This window comes from Myxine glutinosa, chromosome 2 (genome assembly GCF_964187855.1).
Source record: "Myxine glutinosa chromosome 2, kmMyxGlut1.1, whole genome shotgun sequence".
NCBI lineage: Eukaryota > Metazoa > Chordata > Myxini > Myxiniformes > Myxinidae > Myxine > Myxine glutinosa.
In genome coordinates, this window is record NC_136262.1 from 49,762,098 (window position 1) to 49,779,513 (window position 17,416).

The 17,416-nt window shown below is 43.0% G+C and overlaps 1 protein-coding gene across 2 annotated transcripts in view; it reads left to right on the plus strand.

Annotated features, from left to right (window-relative positions):
* Positions 1-255: 255 nt before the first annotated feature.
* FANCC (FA complementation group C) overlaps positions 256-17,416 on the plus strand; it is a 47,242-nt gene continuing 30,081 nt past the window's right edge. The window contains exons 1-7 of one of the 2 annotated variants that reach the window (XM_068108234.2): positions 256-626; positions 8,061-8,145; positions 9,751-9,845; positions 12,455-12,559; positions 12,925-12,968; positions 13,258-13,404; positions 13,862-14,021. In XM_068108234.2, the coding sequence (XP_067964335.2) occupies positions 483-626; positions 8,061-8,145; positions 9,751-9,845; positions 12,455-12,559; positions 12,925-12,968; positions 13,258-13,404; positions 13,862-14,021 (780 nt within the window). In that variant the 5' untranslated portion in view covers positions 256-482. The remainder of the gene's footprint in view (positions 627-8,060; positions 8,146-9,750; positions 9,846-12,454; positions 12,560-12,924; positions 12,969-13,257; positions 13,405-13,861; positions 14,022-17,416) is intronic. The other variant, XM_068108235.2, reaches the window with a different exon arrangement.

The following is a 17,416-nucleotide window of genomic DNA, read 5'->3' on the forward strand; positions in this document are numbered from 1 at the left end:
TTGTTTTCACCGCGCAAAAAAAAAATGGCGACGGCCGTCGCTACCCGGAAGGAACCCAAAGCATAACATGACCTGCGGAATGCGGATGAGGCAGCTGGATTCACATCACTATCCGGACGACAACGAGTTCCCAGGAAGTGACCTCGATTAAAATAAAAATTCCAAACATGAAAGTGTGGAGAGAAAAATATATAGGGATTCCAAAATGCCACCCGTGTCGCGAATCTGCTTATTGGAATCGGCGAATGGGCGGTCCGAGTGCACGCGCGTGTTCATTGGCGCCGGAATACGAACTTGACGAGGCGTTCGCTGAACGAACACGAAGCATTTTCACGTGAAAATCTTCCAAATAAAAACAACCCGGTTTGCGGGACAAGAGAGGCCATAAGAAGAGACCGAAGATAAGGACCGGTTCAATGATTCACGCACAGCTGGTGCGTCCGTGAGCACCGAGGCCTACCGACTCCGTGGAGGCATGAAGTATGTCGAAGACCTTGAATCTGGGAGAGGGTGTGCTGTCTCATTGGCTCGAGAAGATCACTGCTTGGCAAGCCGAGTCCTGGCACTCCGATTTACCTGCCCTGCGGACGTTGCTCCACCAACTGGAACGTGCCACAGCCGGGCAGGTGAGGGCAGCGTAATAATATTAAACCCTGACATTTGTCATCAAATAGTAATGGTTGTTGTGTTTGCGGATGAAGCTGATTATGTGTAGCCCCGATGATTTGTTTGTTTACCTCCAAGGATGCACTTACTCTTACTGTCAAAGGAAGTAAAAAAGCCAAAACAGCAAAACTAGAACGGTACTTGGTAGAGCACACACCTCCACCTGGCTAAACGGTTTATGTTTTCTATCCACTGATAGACCGGATCTGGAGCCGGACCTGAAACAAAATCGAATCGGCTTCTCCTTGTCACCGAACCAACTCATCCACCAAGTTTTGTTATAGCTCGTCCACAAATTTTAAAATATCATGTATATAGTTTATGGCCCAATAACTCAATGGTGAAGAATCTATCTCAATGGTGAAGAATCAATCTCAATGGTGAAGAATCTATCTCTCGATGGTGAAGAATCAATCTCTCGATGGTGAAGAATCAATCTCTCGATGGTGAAGAATCAATCTCTCGATGGTGAAGAATCAATCTCTCGATGGTGAAGAATCAATCTCTCGATGGTGAAGAATCAATCTCTCGATGGTGAAGAATCAATCTCTCGATGGTGAAGAATCAATCTCTCGATGGTGAAGAATCAATCTCTCGATGGTGAAGAATCAATCTCTCGATGGTGAAGAATCAATCTCTCGATGGTGAAGAATCAATCTCTCGATGGTGAAGAATCAATCTCTCGATGGTGAAGAATCTATCTCTCGATGGTGAAGAATCTATCTCTCGATGGTGAAGAATCAATCTCTCGATGGTGAAGAATCAATCTCTCGATGGTGAAGAATCAATCTCTCGATGGTGAAGAATCAATCTCTCGATGGTGAAGAATCGACCTCAATGGTGAAGAATCGACCTCAATGGTGAAGAATCGACCTCAATGGTGAAGAATCGACCTCAATGGTGAAGAATCGACCTCAATGGTGAAGAATCGACCTCAATGGTGAAGAATCATTCTGTCAATGGTGAAGAATCATTCTGTCAATGGTGAAGAATCAATCTCTCAATGGTGAAGAATCGACCTCAATGGTGAAGAATCAATCTCTCAATGGTGAAGAATCAATCTCTCGCTGGTGAAGAATCAATCTCTCAATGGTGAAGAATCGGTCTCTCAATGGTGAAGAATCGGTCTCTCAATGGTGAAGAATCGGTCTCTCAATGGTGAAGAATCGGTCTCTCAATGGTGAAGAATCGGTCTCTCAATGGTGAAGAATCGGTCTCTCAATGGTGAAGAATCGGTCTCTCAATGGTGAAAAATCTATCTCTCGATGGTGAAGAAGAATCAATCTCTCAATGGTGAAGAATCATTCTGTCAATGGTGAAGAATCAATCTCAATGGTGAAGAATCGACCTCAATGGTGAAGAATCGACCTCAATGGTGAAGAATCATTCTGTCAATGGTGAAAAATCATTCTGTCAATGGTGAAGAATCATTCTGTCAATGGTGAAGAATCATTCTGTCAATGGTGAAGAATCATTCTGTCAATGGTGAAGAATCATTCTGTCAATGGTGAAGAATCAATCTCTCAATGGTGAAGAATCAATCTCAATGGTGAAGAATCAATCTCTCGATGGTGAAGAATAAATCTCTCGATGGTGAAGAATCAATCTCTCAATGGTGAAGAATCAATCTCTCGATGGTGAAGAAGAATCAATCTCTCAATGGTGAAGAATCAATCTCTCGATGGTGAACAATCAATCTCTCGATGGTGAAGAAGAATCAATCTCTCAATGGTGAAGAATCGACGTCTATGGTGAAGAATCGACATCAATGGTGAAGAATCGACCTCAATGGTGAAGAATCGGTCTCAATGGTGAAGAATCAATCTCTCGATGGTGAAGAATCGGTCTCAATGGTGAAGAATCAATCTCTCGATGGTGAAGAAGAACCAATCTCTCAATGGTGAAGAATCGATCTCTCGATGGTGAAGAAGAATCAATCTCAATGGTGAAGAATCGATCTCTCGATGGTGAAGAAGAATCAATCTCTCAATGGTGAAGAATTGATGTCTCGATGGTGAAGAAGAATCAATCTCTCAATGGTGAAGAATCGATCTCTCGATGGTGAAGAAGAATCGATCTCTCGATGGTGAAGAAGAATCAATCTCTCGATGGTGAAGAATCGATCTCTCGATGGTGAAGAAGAATCGATCTCTCGATGGTGAAGAATAATCGATCTCTCGATGGTGAAGAAGAATCGATCTCTCGATGGTGAAGAATCGATCTCTCAATGGTGAAGAATCGATCTCTCAATGGTGAAGAATCGATCTCTCGATGGTGAAGAATCAATCTCTCAATGGTGAAGAATCGATCTCAATCGTGAAGAAGAATCAATCTCTCAATCGTGAATAATCGACCTCAATGGTGAAGAATCGATCTCTCAATGGTGAAGAATCGATCTCTCAATGGTGAAGAAGCAATCTCTCGATGGTGAAGAAGAATCAATCTCAATGGTGAAGAATCGATCTCTCGATGGTGAAGAAGAATCGATCTCTCGATGGTGAAGAAGAATCAATCTCTCGATGGTGAAGAAGAATCAATCTCTCAATGGTGAAGAAGAATCAATCTCTCAATGGTGAAGAATCAATCTCTCGATGGTGAAGAATCAATCTCTCAATGGTGAAGAATCAATCTCTCAATCGTGAAGAAGAATCAATCTCTCAATGGTGAAGATTCAGTCTCTCAGTGGTGAAGAATCAATCTCTCAATGGTGAAGAATCGATCTCTCAATGGTGAAGAATCGATCTCTCGATGGTGAAGAATTGACATCTCGATGGTGAAGAATCGATCTCAATGGTGAAGAATCAATCTCTCGATGGTGAAGAATCGATCTCTCAATGGTGAAGAATCGATCTCTCAATGGTGAAGAATCGATCTCTCAATGGTGAAGAATCGATCTCTCGATGGTGAAGAATCAATCTCTCAATGGTGAAGAATCGATCTCAATCGTGAAGAAGAATCAATCTCTCAATGGTGAATAATCGACCTCAATGGTGAAGAATCGATCTCTCAATGGTGAAGAATCGATCTCTCAATGGTGAAGAAGCAATCTCTCGATGGTGAAGAAGAATCAATCTCTCAATGGTGAAGAATCGATCTCTCGATGGTGAAGAAGAATCAATCTCAATGGTGAAGAATCGATCTCTTGATGGTGAAGAAGAATCGATCTCTCGATGGTGAAGAAGAATCAATCTCTCGATGGTGAAGAAGAATCAATCTCTCAATGGTGAAGAATCAATCTCTCGATGGTGAAGAAGAATCGATCTCTCGATGGTGAAGAATCAATCTCTCAATGGTGAAGAAGAATCAATCTCTCAATGGTGAAGAATCAATCTCTCGATGGTGAAGAATCAATCTCTCAATGGTGAAGAATCAATCTCTCAATCGTGAAGAAGAATCAATCTCTCAATGGTGAAGATTCAGTCTCTCAGTGGTGAAGAATCAATCTCTCAATGGTGAAGAATCGATCTCTCAATGGTGAAGAATCGATCTCTCGATGGTGAAGAATTGACCTCTCGATGGTGAAGAATCGATCTCAATGGTGAAGAATCAATCTCTCGATGGTGAAGAATCGATCTCTCAATGGTGAAGAATCGATCTCTCAATGGTGAAGAATCGATCTCTCAATGGTGAAGAATCGATCTCTCAATGGTGAAGAATTGCCCTCTCGATGGTGAAGAATCGATCTCTCGATGGTGAAGAATCAATCTCTCAATGGTGAAGAATCAATCTCAATGGTGAAGAATCAATCTCTCAATGGTGAAGAATCGACCTCTCAATGGTGAAGAATCTATCTCTCAATGGTGAAGAATCAATCTCTCGATGGTGAAGAATTGACCTCTCGATGGTGAAGAATCAATCTCTCGATGGTGAAGAATCAATCTCTGGATGGTGAAGAATCAGTCTCTCAATGGTGAAGAATCAATCTCTCAATGGTGAAGAATTGACCTCAATGGTGAAGAATCGATCTCTCGATGGTGAAGAATCGATCTCTCGATGGTGAAGAATCGATCTCTCGATGGTGAAGAATTGACCTCTCAATGGTGAAGAATTGACCTCTCGATGGTGAAGAATCAATCTCTCGATGGTGAAGAATCAATCTCTCAATGGTGAAGAATCAATCTCTCAATCGTGAAGAAGAATCAATCTCTCAATGGTGAAGATTCAGTCTCTCAGTGGTGAAGAATCAATCTCTCAATGGTGAAGAATCGATCTCTCAATGGTGAAGAATCGATCTCTCGATGGTGAAGAATTGACCTCTCGATGGTGAAGAATCGATCTCAATGGTGAAGAATCAATCTCTCGATGGTGAAGAATCGATCTCTCAATGGTGAAGAATCGATCTCTCAATGGTGAAGAATCGATCTCTCAATGGTGAAGAATCGATCTCTCGATGGTGAAGAATTGACCTCTCGATGGTGAAGAATCAATCTCTCAATGGTGAAGAATCAATCTCAATGGTGAAGAATCAATCTCTCAATGGTGAAGAATCGACCTCTCAATGGTGAAGAATCGATCTCTCAATAGTGAAGAATCAATCTCTCGATGGTGAAGAATTGACCTCTCGATGGTGAAGAATCAATCTCTCGATGGTGAAGAATCAATCTCTCGATGGTGAAGAATCAGTCTCTCAATGGTGAAGAATCAATCTCTCAATGGTGAAGAATTGACCTCAATGGTGAAGAATCGATCTCGATGGTGAAGAATCGATCTCTCGATGGTGAAGAATCGATCTCTCGATGGTGAAGAATTGACCTCTCAATGGTGAAGAATCAATCTCAATGGAGAAGAATCAATCTCTCAATGGTGAAGAATCAATCTCTCAATGGTGAAGAATCGATCTCTCGATGGTGAAGAATCAATCTCTCAATGGTTAAGAATCGACCTCTCAATGGTGAAGAATCGATCTCGATGGTGAAGAATCAATCTCTCGATGGTGAAGAATCGATCTCTCGATGGTGAAGAATTGACCTCTCGATGGTGAAGAATCGATCTCTCAATGGTGAAGAATCGATCTCTAAATGGTGAAGAATCAATCTCTCAATGGTGAAGAATCGATCTCTCAATGGTGAAGAAGAATCAATCTCTCAATGGTGAAGAATCGATCTCTAAATGGTGAAGAATCAATCTCAATGGTGAATAATCGATCTCTCAATCGTGAAGAAGAATCAATCTCTCAATGGTGAAGAATCGGTCTCAATGGTGAAGAATCAATCTCTCAATGGTGAAGAATCAATCTCTCAATGGTGAAGAATCAATGTCTCGATGGTGAAGAATCAATCTCAATGGTGAAGAATCAATCTCAATGGTGAAGAATCAATGTTTCGATGGTGAAGAATCAATGTCTCGATGGTGAAGAATCAATCTCTCAATGGTGAAGAACCAATCTCTCAATGGTGAAGAATCAATCTCTCAATGGTGAAGAATCAATCTCTCAATGGTGAAGAATCAATCTTTCAATCGTGAAGAAGAATCAATCTCTCAATGGTGAAGAATCGATCTCTCGATGGTGAAGAATCAATCTCTCAATGGTGAAGAATCAATCTCTCAATGGTGAAGAATCAATCTCTCAATGGTGAAGAATCGATCTCTCAATGGTGAAGAATCGATCTCTCAATGGTGAAGAATCAATCTCTCAATGGTGAAGAAGAATGGATCTCAATCGTGAAGAATTGCTTAAATGATCGGATCCTGATCCGGATTTATATCTTCACCCAAATTGAATCAAATCTTCCATGTCACTCACCCAACCTGTCCACCAAGGTTTGTCCAAATCTGAGCGCAACCTTTCCAGATTTGCTATACATCGATTTTGGCCCCGATCTCTCAATGGTGAAGAATCACTTTTTAAAATCTCTGATCTGGATCTTCACCAAAACGTCGTCATTTAGTCCTTGTTACATATTCAACCTCCACATTTCCTCTGAATCAGTCCACAACCTTTATAAATGTCCTGTTCACAGATAGACAAACAGACAGACACATGGGTGAAAACATAACGTCCGCCCACCTTTGGTGGCGTAACTAGAACGGTACTCGGTAGAGCGCACACCTCCGCCAGGATGAACAGTTTACGTTTTGTATCCACTGATGGGCCGGATCTGGATTCGGACCTGAAACGAAATCTAATCGGCTTGTTCTCGTCACCGAGTCAACTCGTCCACCGAGTTTTCTCATAACTCGTCCATAACTTTTTGACATATTGTGATATACAGTATATCGTTTTTGGCCGCATCTCTCAATGGTGAAGAATCACTTAAAAAATTATTGGATCTGGATCTTCACCGAAATCCAATCAATTTGTCCTTGTCACACACTCAACCTGTCCGCCACATTTCCTCTGAATCTGTCCACAATGTTTTGCGATATCCTGCTCCTGGGATTTTTCCCAAGAACATCAGTGGCCTACAAAATGTAAACTTTGCCGTTCTACAGGGTGTCCACAAATTCGCGCATCATCGGGAATTATTTAATTTATCTAGTGTATTAATTTTTTTTGGATGTATAGTATATATACATATATATTTATTTATTCATCAATTAGCCCGGATATGTTGAACATTCAGAGAAACCTGCTTTTCCGTTTACAGACATGTTTTGAGATTGGTGGGACACATTTTGAACAACTGATGTAGCAAACCTTACAAATAAATGTTTTGCTATGATGCGTGACTTTGTGGACACCCTTTAGTATCTTTGTTTTTATTCCCTTGTGCCACCCATGTACACGACCAGTTTTGTGCCGGAATTACCAATTTCTAAAGACATAAAAAGGACGTTTGACACATCATGCTTCTTTGTTGTATCCTCATTACAGTTACGTTTGACGTATCCTTTAACTTTTGTCTGGACCTGGTGTCAATCATTAATTGTTATGGAAATTCAGGTGATAATTTTGCTTTAGAACAGGGATCTGGTGTTGGTGTCGTACAGGCATGATGGGCGGAATGGGCTCCTGCACCAAAGTTCCTTGTAAATCCTTGTAAATGTTAATTGCACTTGTCCACGTCTCACCTATGTTGCTCCATAACACTCTTGGGTGCATCCTGTCGGCCACGAGCTGTCCTGAATGTATCCTAGCTGAAAATCTAGCCTGGAGAGGTCGTTTCACCATCACAGCTTGCTGTCGGAGCTCCTCAACCAGAAGAGGAATTTAGTATTTTGTCAGGTTTTTGACATGGCCTATGCTTTTTGACGAGTACCGTTTAACATCCACCAGTGAGTCCTAGCAGATGCGACACTCGGCTTCATTTGACGACTGTAAAATAGGAAAAAAAGGTGTTACTCATTTACTCATTTAAAAGGTATTATTTTCATTTTATTGTATGTAAGTTGGTGTAAGTTGTATTTTGATCTGATGGAATGGTGTGTGCGTGTTTGCTTGCGTTCTCCCGTAGCCAGTGGAGAAGTCTCTACGACAGTTTCCTTTGCTTGGGCACCTTTTGGGAAGGCTGTGCTGTAATCCCACCGTTACTGCAGATGGTACATAAGCGACTCCCTTTATAACATCACATTTCCATTGTCATGCTTCGCACACACACGCACACACATACACACCAGTGCGAGTGAAGCAAATTTCGATGGTCAAAATACGCATTAATAACAAAAATGTAACTTTAGCCAAAGCAATTTTGTCAACCAAACTTTCATCATTGCCACTAACTAGTGCGTGCCCGTACGTGCGGAGAGGTAAGTACGTGGACATACGTACCAAAAATAAGGCCTCACTGTCCAGAAGTTCGCATATCGCAGTTACGATTAATCGCAAATTAGTTTTAATGGCCAATTCTTCAATTAGCGCCAACATATTTTGCCATTTTGCAATTTCATCGCAAGGTAAAGCACAAAGAGAGGAGAACAACAAACACACACGCGGTTCCTTCGCTGTAGCTTGACCGTACGTGCAAAAAAAAATTAAAACTTTCATTGTTCCTTCGATCTTCGCTCTCGTCCTTCGCCATTCCTTCGCTCTTGTCCTTCGCTGTTCCTTCGTTCACGTACAAAACGTATGTGTTTGCTAAATAAATGGCCATAACTTGGTAACCACTTGTCCGATTAATAGCAAACCTTGAAAAGGCACATCCACAGGTCCCCAGCAATATACCTGGCAAGTTTCACTTAGATCGGACCAGTGGTTGTCGAGAAACAGCGGTCACAGACATACACACAGACATACACACAGACATACACACAGACACACAGAGATTGCTTGCATTATAGAGAGACTAGGGCATGCCCGTACTATATATATATCTAAAATTATATCCCCCCCCTCTATTTACATGAAATGGTTTGGTCCATTCGCAAAGCCAAAGCGAACGGCTTGCGAGTACGGTGACAATCCCCCCCCCTCTATTTACATGAAATGGTTTGGTCCATTCGCAAAGCCAAAGCGAACGGCTTGCGAGTACGGTGACAACCCCCCCCCCCCCCCCCTCTATTTACATGAAATGGTTTGGTCCATTCGCAAAGCCAAAGCGAACGGCTTGCGAGTACGGTGACAATCCCCCCCCCCCTCTATTTACATGAAATGGTTTGGTCCAAAGCGAACGGCTTGCGGAGTTTGGTAAAGAAATCGCCATAGCTCGGTAACTACTTCTCCGATTAATATGAAACCTTGAAAAGGCACATCCTCGGGTCCCCAGCAATATACCTGGCAAGTTTCAAGTATATCGGACCCGTGGTTGTCGAGAAACAGCGGTCACAGACACACACACATACACACACACACATACACACAGAGATTACTGGAATTATAGATAGATGATGAATAACTCCTAATCAAGTCCAATTTTTGATTTAATGATATTTACTTGAGGTAGTAGTGCAGATAATTCATTATTTAATTCAGTTTTGTACCTTGCCAGCAAGCAAACGAATCAAATATTCACAGGAGCACAATGGCTACGGATAGCAAGCAATGGACCATGCAGGCTTTCATCCTGTGGTGTAGAAGACTGGAATAGACGAGTCAACTCGTTTCTATAATCCAAAGCTGATGTGAATTTAAGGTATTGTATAAAACTGTTGTATAATACAAGTAAATAGCTCATGTATGCATCACCTCTTCCATGGCGTGTTCTGCAGAGGAGTGTGTGCGGGTGCTTCTGCGATGCTGTTTTATATTGCACACCCCTGCACCCCTTACTGCGCTGCACAATACAGCCAACCACTGGTTGCAGGTACTGTGGTGTTTGTTCCCAATACTGGGAATACTGGGAATACTGGGAATACTGGGTTACATACTGATGAAAAACTATTTTTGTGATTCAAGCTTTGGCAAATCAATCAATTGTCATATACAGAAAACCCTTAAATATCGCGGGGGTTACATTCCTAGAAAATGCTGCGACATTCGAAACCGCGATAGTTCAAAAACCAATTCCTTATGGGAATAAGAGGGTTGGATTCCTGGGCTTTGACAAATGATGGAGTAAATTGGGCGGCAGCCAAAAATACACACCTGAGAATCACTTTGCAATAGATGTCCCCTACCGATGTGGTATTTCCTAAGTCCAGAAAGGGCATAAAACTGTGACAAATTGATGAAATGCCCTGAAACTTGTACTTATTCTGCAACTTGTCTTCATAAATACATGTTCCCAAGTTTCAGTTGAATATGTTAAATGGCATGGGGAAAGTCTAAAAAAACCACAGGTGGGACAGACAGAGAGGGAACCTGTAGTCCCTTCCCATGAAATAAGCGTGTACAAGAAATACAAATCGACTTAGTGATGAAGTCTCCTGCTGCAATGAAGCAGATTAAATGTTCAAAATCAGATGAAACACAGCCCTTCCCTTCTGTAATTTATCCACCTCTTTTTCCCTCTCTGGTGTACCATACTCTTCACAGAGCTTCGGTGCCGCCAAAGCAGCTGCCTGAGCAAGAGTTATACAAGGTGTTTTGTCGTTACCTTCCCAGCAGCAGTTAGGGCAGGAATATGGAGTTTGTTCACGGTGCCAGCGATAGCTCGCCTACTCTTCACGAAGGACACTGTGTAATCTTTAATGTCCAACAACTAATACCTGCGGGCAAGACGCCCAGCTTAACACTCCTTACAAATGGAAGAGGAGGAGGAAAGCAACAAAGTAATCTGTCGAATGTACTGTAGGAAAGAGTTTGGTCCACCGTGACTCCTGGTTTTATAACCATAGAAGCAGTGGTCAGATTGCGATCCCCAAATATCACGATTTGGAGTTGGATCTTTTATGAACGGACGGAGTACCAAAGAACAGCATGTCAGTTTTATCAGCATTGAGTTTGAGAAAGTTCATGGATATCCATCGTTGAGTTTTGGAGAGACGTGAATTCTGAATCGCGGAAGATAATTAAATTGTCTTCCCGGTAATTCCTGCAGTACAATCCTCCAGAGAAGTAGGGGATTGCAGCTCTGCTAAGCTCATCTATAATAATAAGAGAGTGTATGTCAGTCAGTCTGTCTGTGTCTTCTCCATAACTCCAAAACCATGAAACCTAGCTGACCGAAACTTTGCATGCATACTAAGGGAACTCGAAAGGAGTGCATAAATGAAAAGTGGGTGTTTGGGTAAATGAAAACACCCATTTTTAAGATAATTAACCGGATTATTAAATTATAAGAAAAGCTGGCTTTATCCTTGGTCATCCCACTATCCCTCGCAGGGGTCTTCAATTTCGGCCTGCTCAAAAACTCCTTGCTTTGGACCACACTGCAATGGTTTCTGCTCGATTACACACTCCAAATTTATTTTTTCCTCTTTCCTCACTCAAAACATCGAATGTCTGATCTTCGTACCTATAAATCGCTGTACACATCGCTTTTATAGGTGCTGTAGTTTTCAAATTAGGAGCCAAGAGCGATTTTATGCATTATATCATGATTTTCCACGATGGCCTGTCATGGATTAAAGTATATAACCCAAGTTCTGAGACTTTTTTTCAAGATAACGGAAATCCATATATTATTATGGATTGCATAAAGGCCCCTTCATTCGCTCCCACCACCCACCTCGCACCCCTCCCTCCCAGAGTGTATAATATAGTGACGTGTTGTGAGGCGTGATTCTCTCACCCTTCCCTGCTCGGCCCCTTCCACTCTCTCTCTCTCTCTCTTTCCCTCTCCCTCCCTCTTTCTTTCTCTGTCTCCCAGTCTTCCCTCCTCCCTCCTGTCTCCCCTCCAGACCCCAACTGAATCCTCCACTCTCCTCTCTCTCTCTCTCTCTCTCTCTCTCTCTCTCTCTCTGTCCCCCCCCCCCCTCCTCCCTCCTGTCTGCCCTCCAGACCCAAACTGAATCCACCACTCTCTCTCTCTCTCTCTCTCTGTCCCCCCCCCCCCCCTCCTCCCTCCTGTCTGCCCCTCCAGACCCCAACTGAATCCTCCACTCTCTCTCTCTCTCTCTCTGCCCCCCCCCCCCCCCCACCCCTCCCAGAGGAAGGGATAGAGGTTGGAAGAAGGAGTGGAGTGGGAGTAGGCAGGGCCTGGTGATGTGGGAGGGGAAGGGGTGGAAGGAGGAGGAAAGGGTGGAAGGAAGGAGCCTGCGTTGCCCAGCAGCACCGGGTGACTTTGGTCGTGCCTAATAATAGGTGGAGCCTATGGAACTGTTGAGCCAGAAGAGCCTTTTTTAAATGTATACCGTATATAATTAGCTTTAATGTGGGCATTGAACATGTTTGCCATTACATGTTTTTTCTGAGCTGAAAAAGCAATTACTGTACTGTATATTTCTTGTCATCCTCGTTCAACTTTCACTCTGTTGTACCTTTCACCATTACTCCATCTAAGTGTACTTGAATTGTTTTTGTGCTTCACAGCAAGTGCTTTGCTATTTCCTGCTTGGGCCTGACATCACGGATGCGTTTATAGGGTGCCTGCTCGACTTCTCTCACATGCTTTTTCGTCAGCAGCACCTGGAACAGGTGATTGTGGATTGAGGGTGAAAATGAAAGGAAAAACATGAACTGTAATCTGTTCAATAATCTGACTTTTATCCTATGATTTATTCAGTTTGAGAAAGTTAGGTAAATAGTGGGGAAATTGTAGGCTGTGGGGAGTATGGGGCTGCAGGGGAAAAGATGAACAATGAACCAATGTATTTTAAAAGTTTATCGGTGTGCGGATATGGCACAGGCATGATGGGCCAAATGGCATCCTCTGACCAAGGTTATTTGTATGTGGCAAAGTATTCAGAATGAGATTTTACTATCATGTAAAGACCTTAATAGGATACCTTGGTAATCGATTTAACCACGTGGTTCTTCTATAATTATTTTTCCCACTGCAGCTCGTGATCGTGCTTGCTAACGAGCTTACCTCCACGACACAACGGTACGGCTCTTGGACTGGGTGTTTAGGTACAGGGTATGTTGATTTAATGGAAGTAAATTGGACTACTGAATTGCTTTGAGGTCTGGTGGGTCTACTTCCTCAAGGCCTCGTTTGCATTGTCAACTGATATGGACTTGGTGAGACTGATGTGTAATAGCCTGTCCAAAGGTGCAATGTTCCATTAACCTTTAAACTGATGTATGAGTAATGTCCTTTTTTTTCCATTTGCTTTTCCTCTGCTTTGTTTTTTTTTCAACTTTTTGTACTTTTTTTTTTTCTCCTGGTGCAGAATCTCTACCCAACACCTCTCCCTCATCTCCCTGCCTATCCTGTCCCTTCCTGCTGCTGTCCCTCTTGTTGAGGCTCTCCTCCTCAATGGCCGGGCTGATGGACTGAACACTGCCTTCCTGGAGGCAACAACTTGTGCTATCAGCAAGTGAGTTATTATTTTATGCCTAGATACTTAGGACCACAGGGGTTAAAATGTGGAAAAATATTTTTAACTAAAAAATTGATATTGGGTCAATCCTGGTGGAACCTTTTGCCATCTTTCAACTTTGCTTTAGGTGAGAAGCATGGGGATTTCCCATATGGCGCACCATCGACTTCGCTGTAGTTTTTAATTTGTAATTACATCCATTTGTTCACATCATTAACACATTTTTATTTTTAAAAGTTCCTATGAAAATGGTTAAGCCTCATCCATTTTGTGTAAATCCAAACCATGGTGCAAATATGAGCTCATTTTTATGCACGCACTTGTGATGACTTTTGTCACTGAGCGTCCACTATGTATAAGGTCTTCAGTAGTCCTCCATCAAAAGTGTTATGGAGATTCCAAACACTAACATTGTTAATTGGAAGAAACTGTTGTTGTGTGCACTTGTGTGTAGGGGACAGCTGGCCGTACGTCCTCCTGCGCTCCATTCTCTCTGGCTGTCACATCTTCCGGCATTGGAAGGAACTCTTCTATGTTGCTTGGAGGGAACGTTGATCGGCCCAAACGGTCCACAGCTATCAACGATGCAACAGAAGATTTGCGAAACTGGTCTGGTAGGGCTGAGATTAAAATGTATTTTTCTCAAAATGACTCGAGATGTTTCCCCAATCTATGTATGCACCTTTGCATCATTTTAAGTAAAAGTGCTTTCAACCTGTGTGCAGTTACAAATTACTGTGGATTCTTCTTGAAGCAAAGTCTTTGAGATTAATTTGAATGAAATGATGGCAATAGTTCAACATTATTATTTATTCTTTGTTTATTACCCCCGCCACTGAAGGTGGATGGAGGTTATGTTTTCACTCCTGTCTGTCTGTTTGTGAGCAAGATATCTCAAAAAGTTGTGGACGAATTTGGATGAAACCTGGTGGACAGGTTGGGTGTGTGACGAGGACAAATCGATTCAATTTTGGTGAAGATTCGATCCGGATACGGGACTTTTCTTTAATATTATCAAGTGATATTTCACCACAGAGAAAGGGCTAAAAAAAAGATGTATATCATGATAATTCAAAAAGTTGTGGACGGATTATGACAAAACTAGGTGTATGAGTTGGGTAGGTGATGATAACAAGCCGATTACATTTTGGTTCAGGTTCGGATCCAGATCTGGCCTATCAGTGGGATACAAACCGTAAACTGTTCAGCCTAGTGGAGGTATTATCTCTACCGAGTGCCATTCTAGTTGCTCTTGTTTTATCAAAATTCTTTAAAATTTCAATTCGTCTAATGCCAAATGTATAATGTATACATGGCAAGTTTGAGGTGATGAAAAACTGGTTGGTGGGAATTGAAAGCGATTTATTCATTTATTAGACTCCCGTATTTTCTTGTGTATTAACCGCGCTTTTTTATCACCAAAAAGTTAAAAGTTGGGGGTGTGATTGATACACAGATATAGAAAAAAAAATTAGTCTTAAAAACAATCATTGCTGAATTTCAATTATATTCCAATTGCCTTAGATATACCAGTAGATCTATATTCTACACATCGGTGAACATTTAGAGCTTTCCTAATTATATAAAACTATAAGTACAAACGATCTCGGTTCCACGTTTTTGCCCATTGAGTCATGCACGGTAACCCCGACATGTCATCATGTTCCCAACATTTACCGCTTTACACAAAAAAGGTGCAAAAACAGATCCTTGCAACTACAGACCAATCAGCCTGCTCCCAATTATCAGCAAAGTCATGGAATCCATCATTGCTTCGGATATCAAATCCTTCCTCTTCTCCAATATCTTGATCTCTCATCATCAATTTGGATTCAGACCAGGTCACTCTACTCTGGACATGCTGCTTCTGCTGTCTCAACAATGGATGGAGGTCCTCAATGTCAAACAGGAAATCAGAGCTGTTTACCTTGACATGTTACGTGCCTTCGATACGGTCTGGCACCCAGCTCTGCTCACCAAACTCTCCTCCGATGGTATCCATGGAAATCTCCACACATGGCTTGCGGACTTCCTCTCTGGTAGTAGTCAACGTGTGGCCCTGAATGGATTTCTCTCATCTCCCCTTCCTGTTCAGGCTGGAGTTCCCCAAGGCAGTGTTCTGGGCCCTGTGCTTTTTCTGGTCTTCATCAATGATCTCTTAATCTTTTCTAACCCCGTTAATTCACCCCAGATCTACTTTTCTGAAATACCGATTTCTTTCCTGGAAGTCCTAGCTGTCTGTGTCCATATGTTTTTTTTTTTTACCTCTCCCACTTGGCTCAATAGCGCAGTGGGCGGTCACCGTGAAAGTGATGGAGGCCCTTGGTTCGAGTCCCGTGTTGAGTCAAAGTTTTTCACACTTAGCCCCATGCAGGAATTGAATTCATGTTTATAAAATATATATATACGAGCAGAAGTACCCGGCATTGCCGGGAGGGGGGAGGGGAGGGGAACGGGGGGGAGGGGAGAAGAGGGGAACGGGGGGGAGGGGAGAAGAGGGGGAGGGGAGAAGAGGGGGAGGAGGGGAGGGGGAGAGGAGAGGGGGAGAGGGGAGAAGAGGGGGAGGGGGAGAGGGGAGAAGAGGGGGAGGGGGAGAGGGGAGAAGAGGGGTGGATGGGGAGGGTGAGGGGAAGGGGGGGAGGGGTAAGAGGGGGAGGGGGAGAGGAAGGGGGAGGGGGAGAGGAAGGGGGAGGGGAGGGGGTGGAGGGATGGGAGGGGGAGGGGAGAGGGTGAGGGATGGGAGGGGAAGGGGGAGGGATAGGGGGGGGAGGGGGGGAGTGGGAGGGTTAGAGGGTGAGGGATGGGAGGCGGTGGGGTAGTAGGGGAGGCGGTGGGGTAGTAGGGGAGGCGGTGGGGTAGTAGGGGTGGGGAGGAGGAGGGGGGAGGAGGAGGGGGGAGGGGGGAGGGGGGAGGTTACATTACACCGATTTACATTGAAAACTGCTGAAATATGTACGCAACTTCAACTTAGCACAGTTTAGTAAATACTCGAGATAAATCCATGCGGTAAAAGATTGGTGAGAGTTGCTAAGACCTACGACTTAGAAATTCCACCTGGACACACTTCAGGGGGCACTTTCAAAGGGGAGATGTGCTTATTCTTTCTAAAAAATATTTTAGGTGTGGTATAGACACGATATTTGCATGCATCGGTTTCAAAAATCGAGCAAATATGGTAAATATTACTCACGTGAAACCAGGATCCGTCTCGGTGGTAGCCATGTGTGTAGATGTCACATGATCAGTCATGAAGAGTGGTTAAGTCCAAAATATGACATACCATGGCATAAAAACGATTTGCCTGCAAAGCATTGCACCGCAACGGTGGTCACAGAGTGCCATGCACAGCATGACGTAAGTAGTGCGCGCAGCGCCCCTGGCGGAATTACCGGTCCCTATCAGACATTTAATTCATATCGCACAAAATCGACACAAAACGCAATCGCTTTTCGCTCTGAATTACGTGCAAACGTGTGACGGAAATCACCATCGCCCAGCATCGAATGCCAACCAAGATGGCGCCCGGTAACTGCATCTCCACCTATGTGGAGTGAATGGCAATGGTCACATCACGTGATCGCTCTGAGCGAATCAGTCTAGCGGCGGGGATGGAACATCACGTGATCGCTCTGAGCGAATCAGCGAGCTGCTCGGACTGGCTGAGATTCGCGGGTACTTCGCTGAAATGCGCTGAGGTAAATATGAATAAAAAATATGGATCGTCAAATATTTTGAGTTCGGCCATGTTCGTCCCAGGCTCAATGGGCATGTCTATGCCAAATATCAAGCACGTAAGCCTCTCCGTTTCGGAGTCTATCGGTAACATTACACACACACACACACACACACACACACACACACACACACACACACACACACACACACACACACACACACAGTGTTTTATATTATATATATATATATATATATATATATATATATGTATATATATATATATATATATATATATACATATATATATATATATATATATACATATATATATATA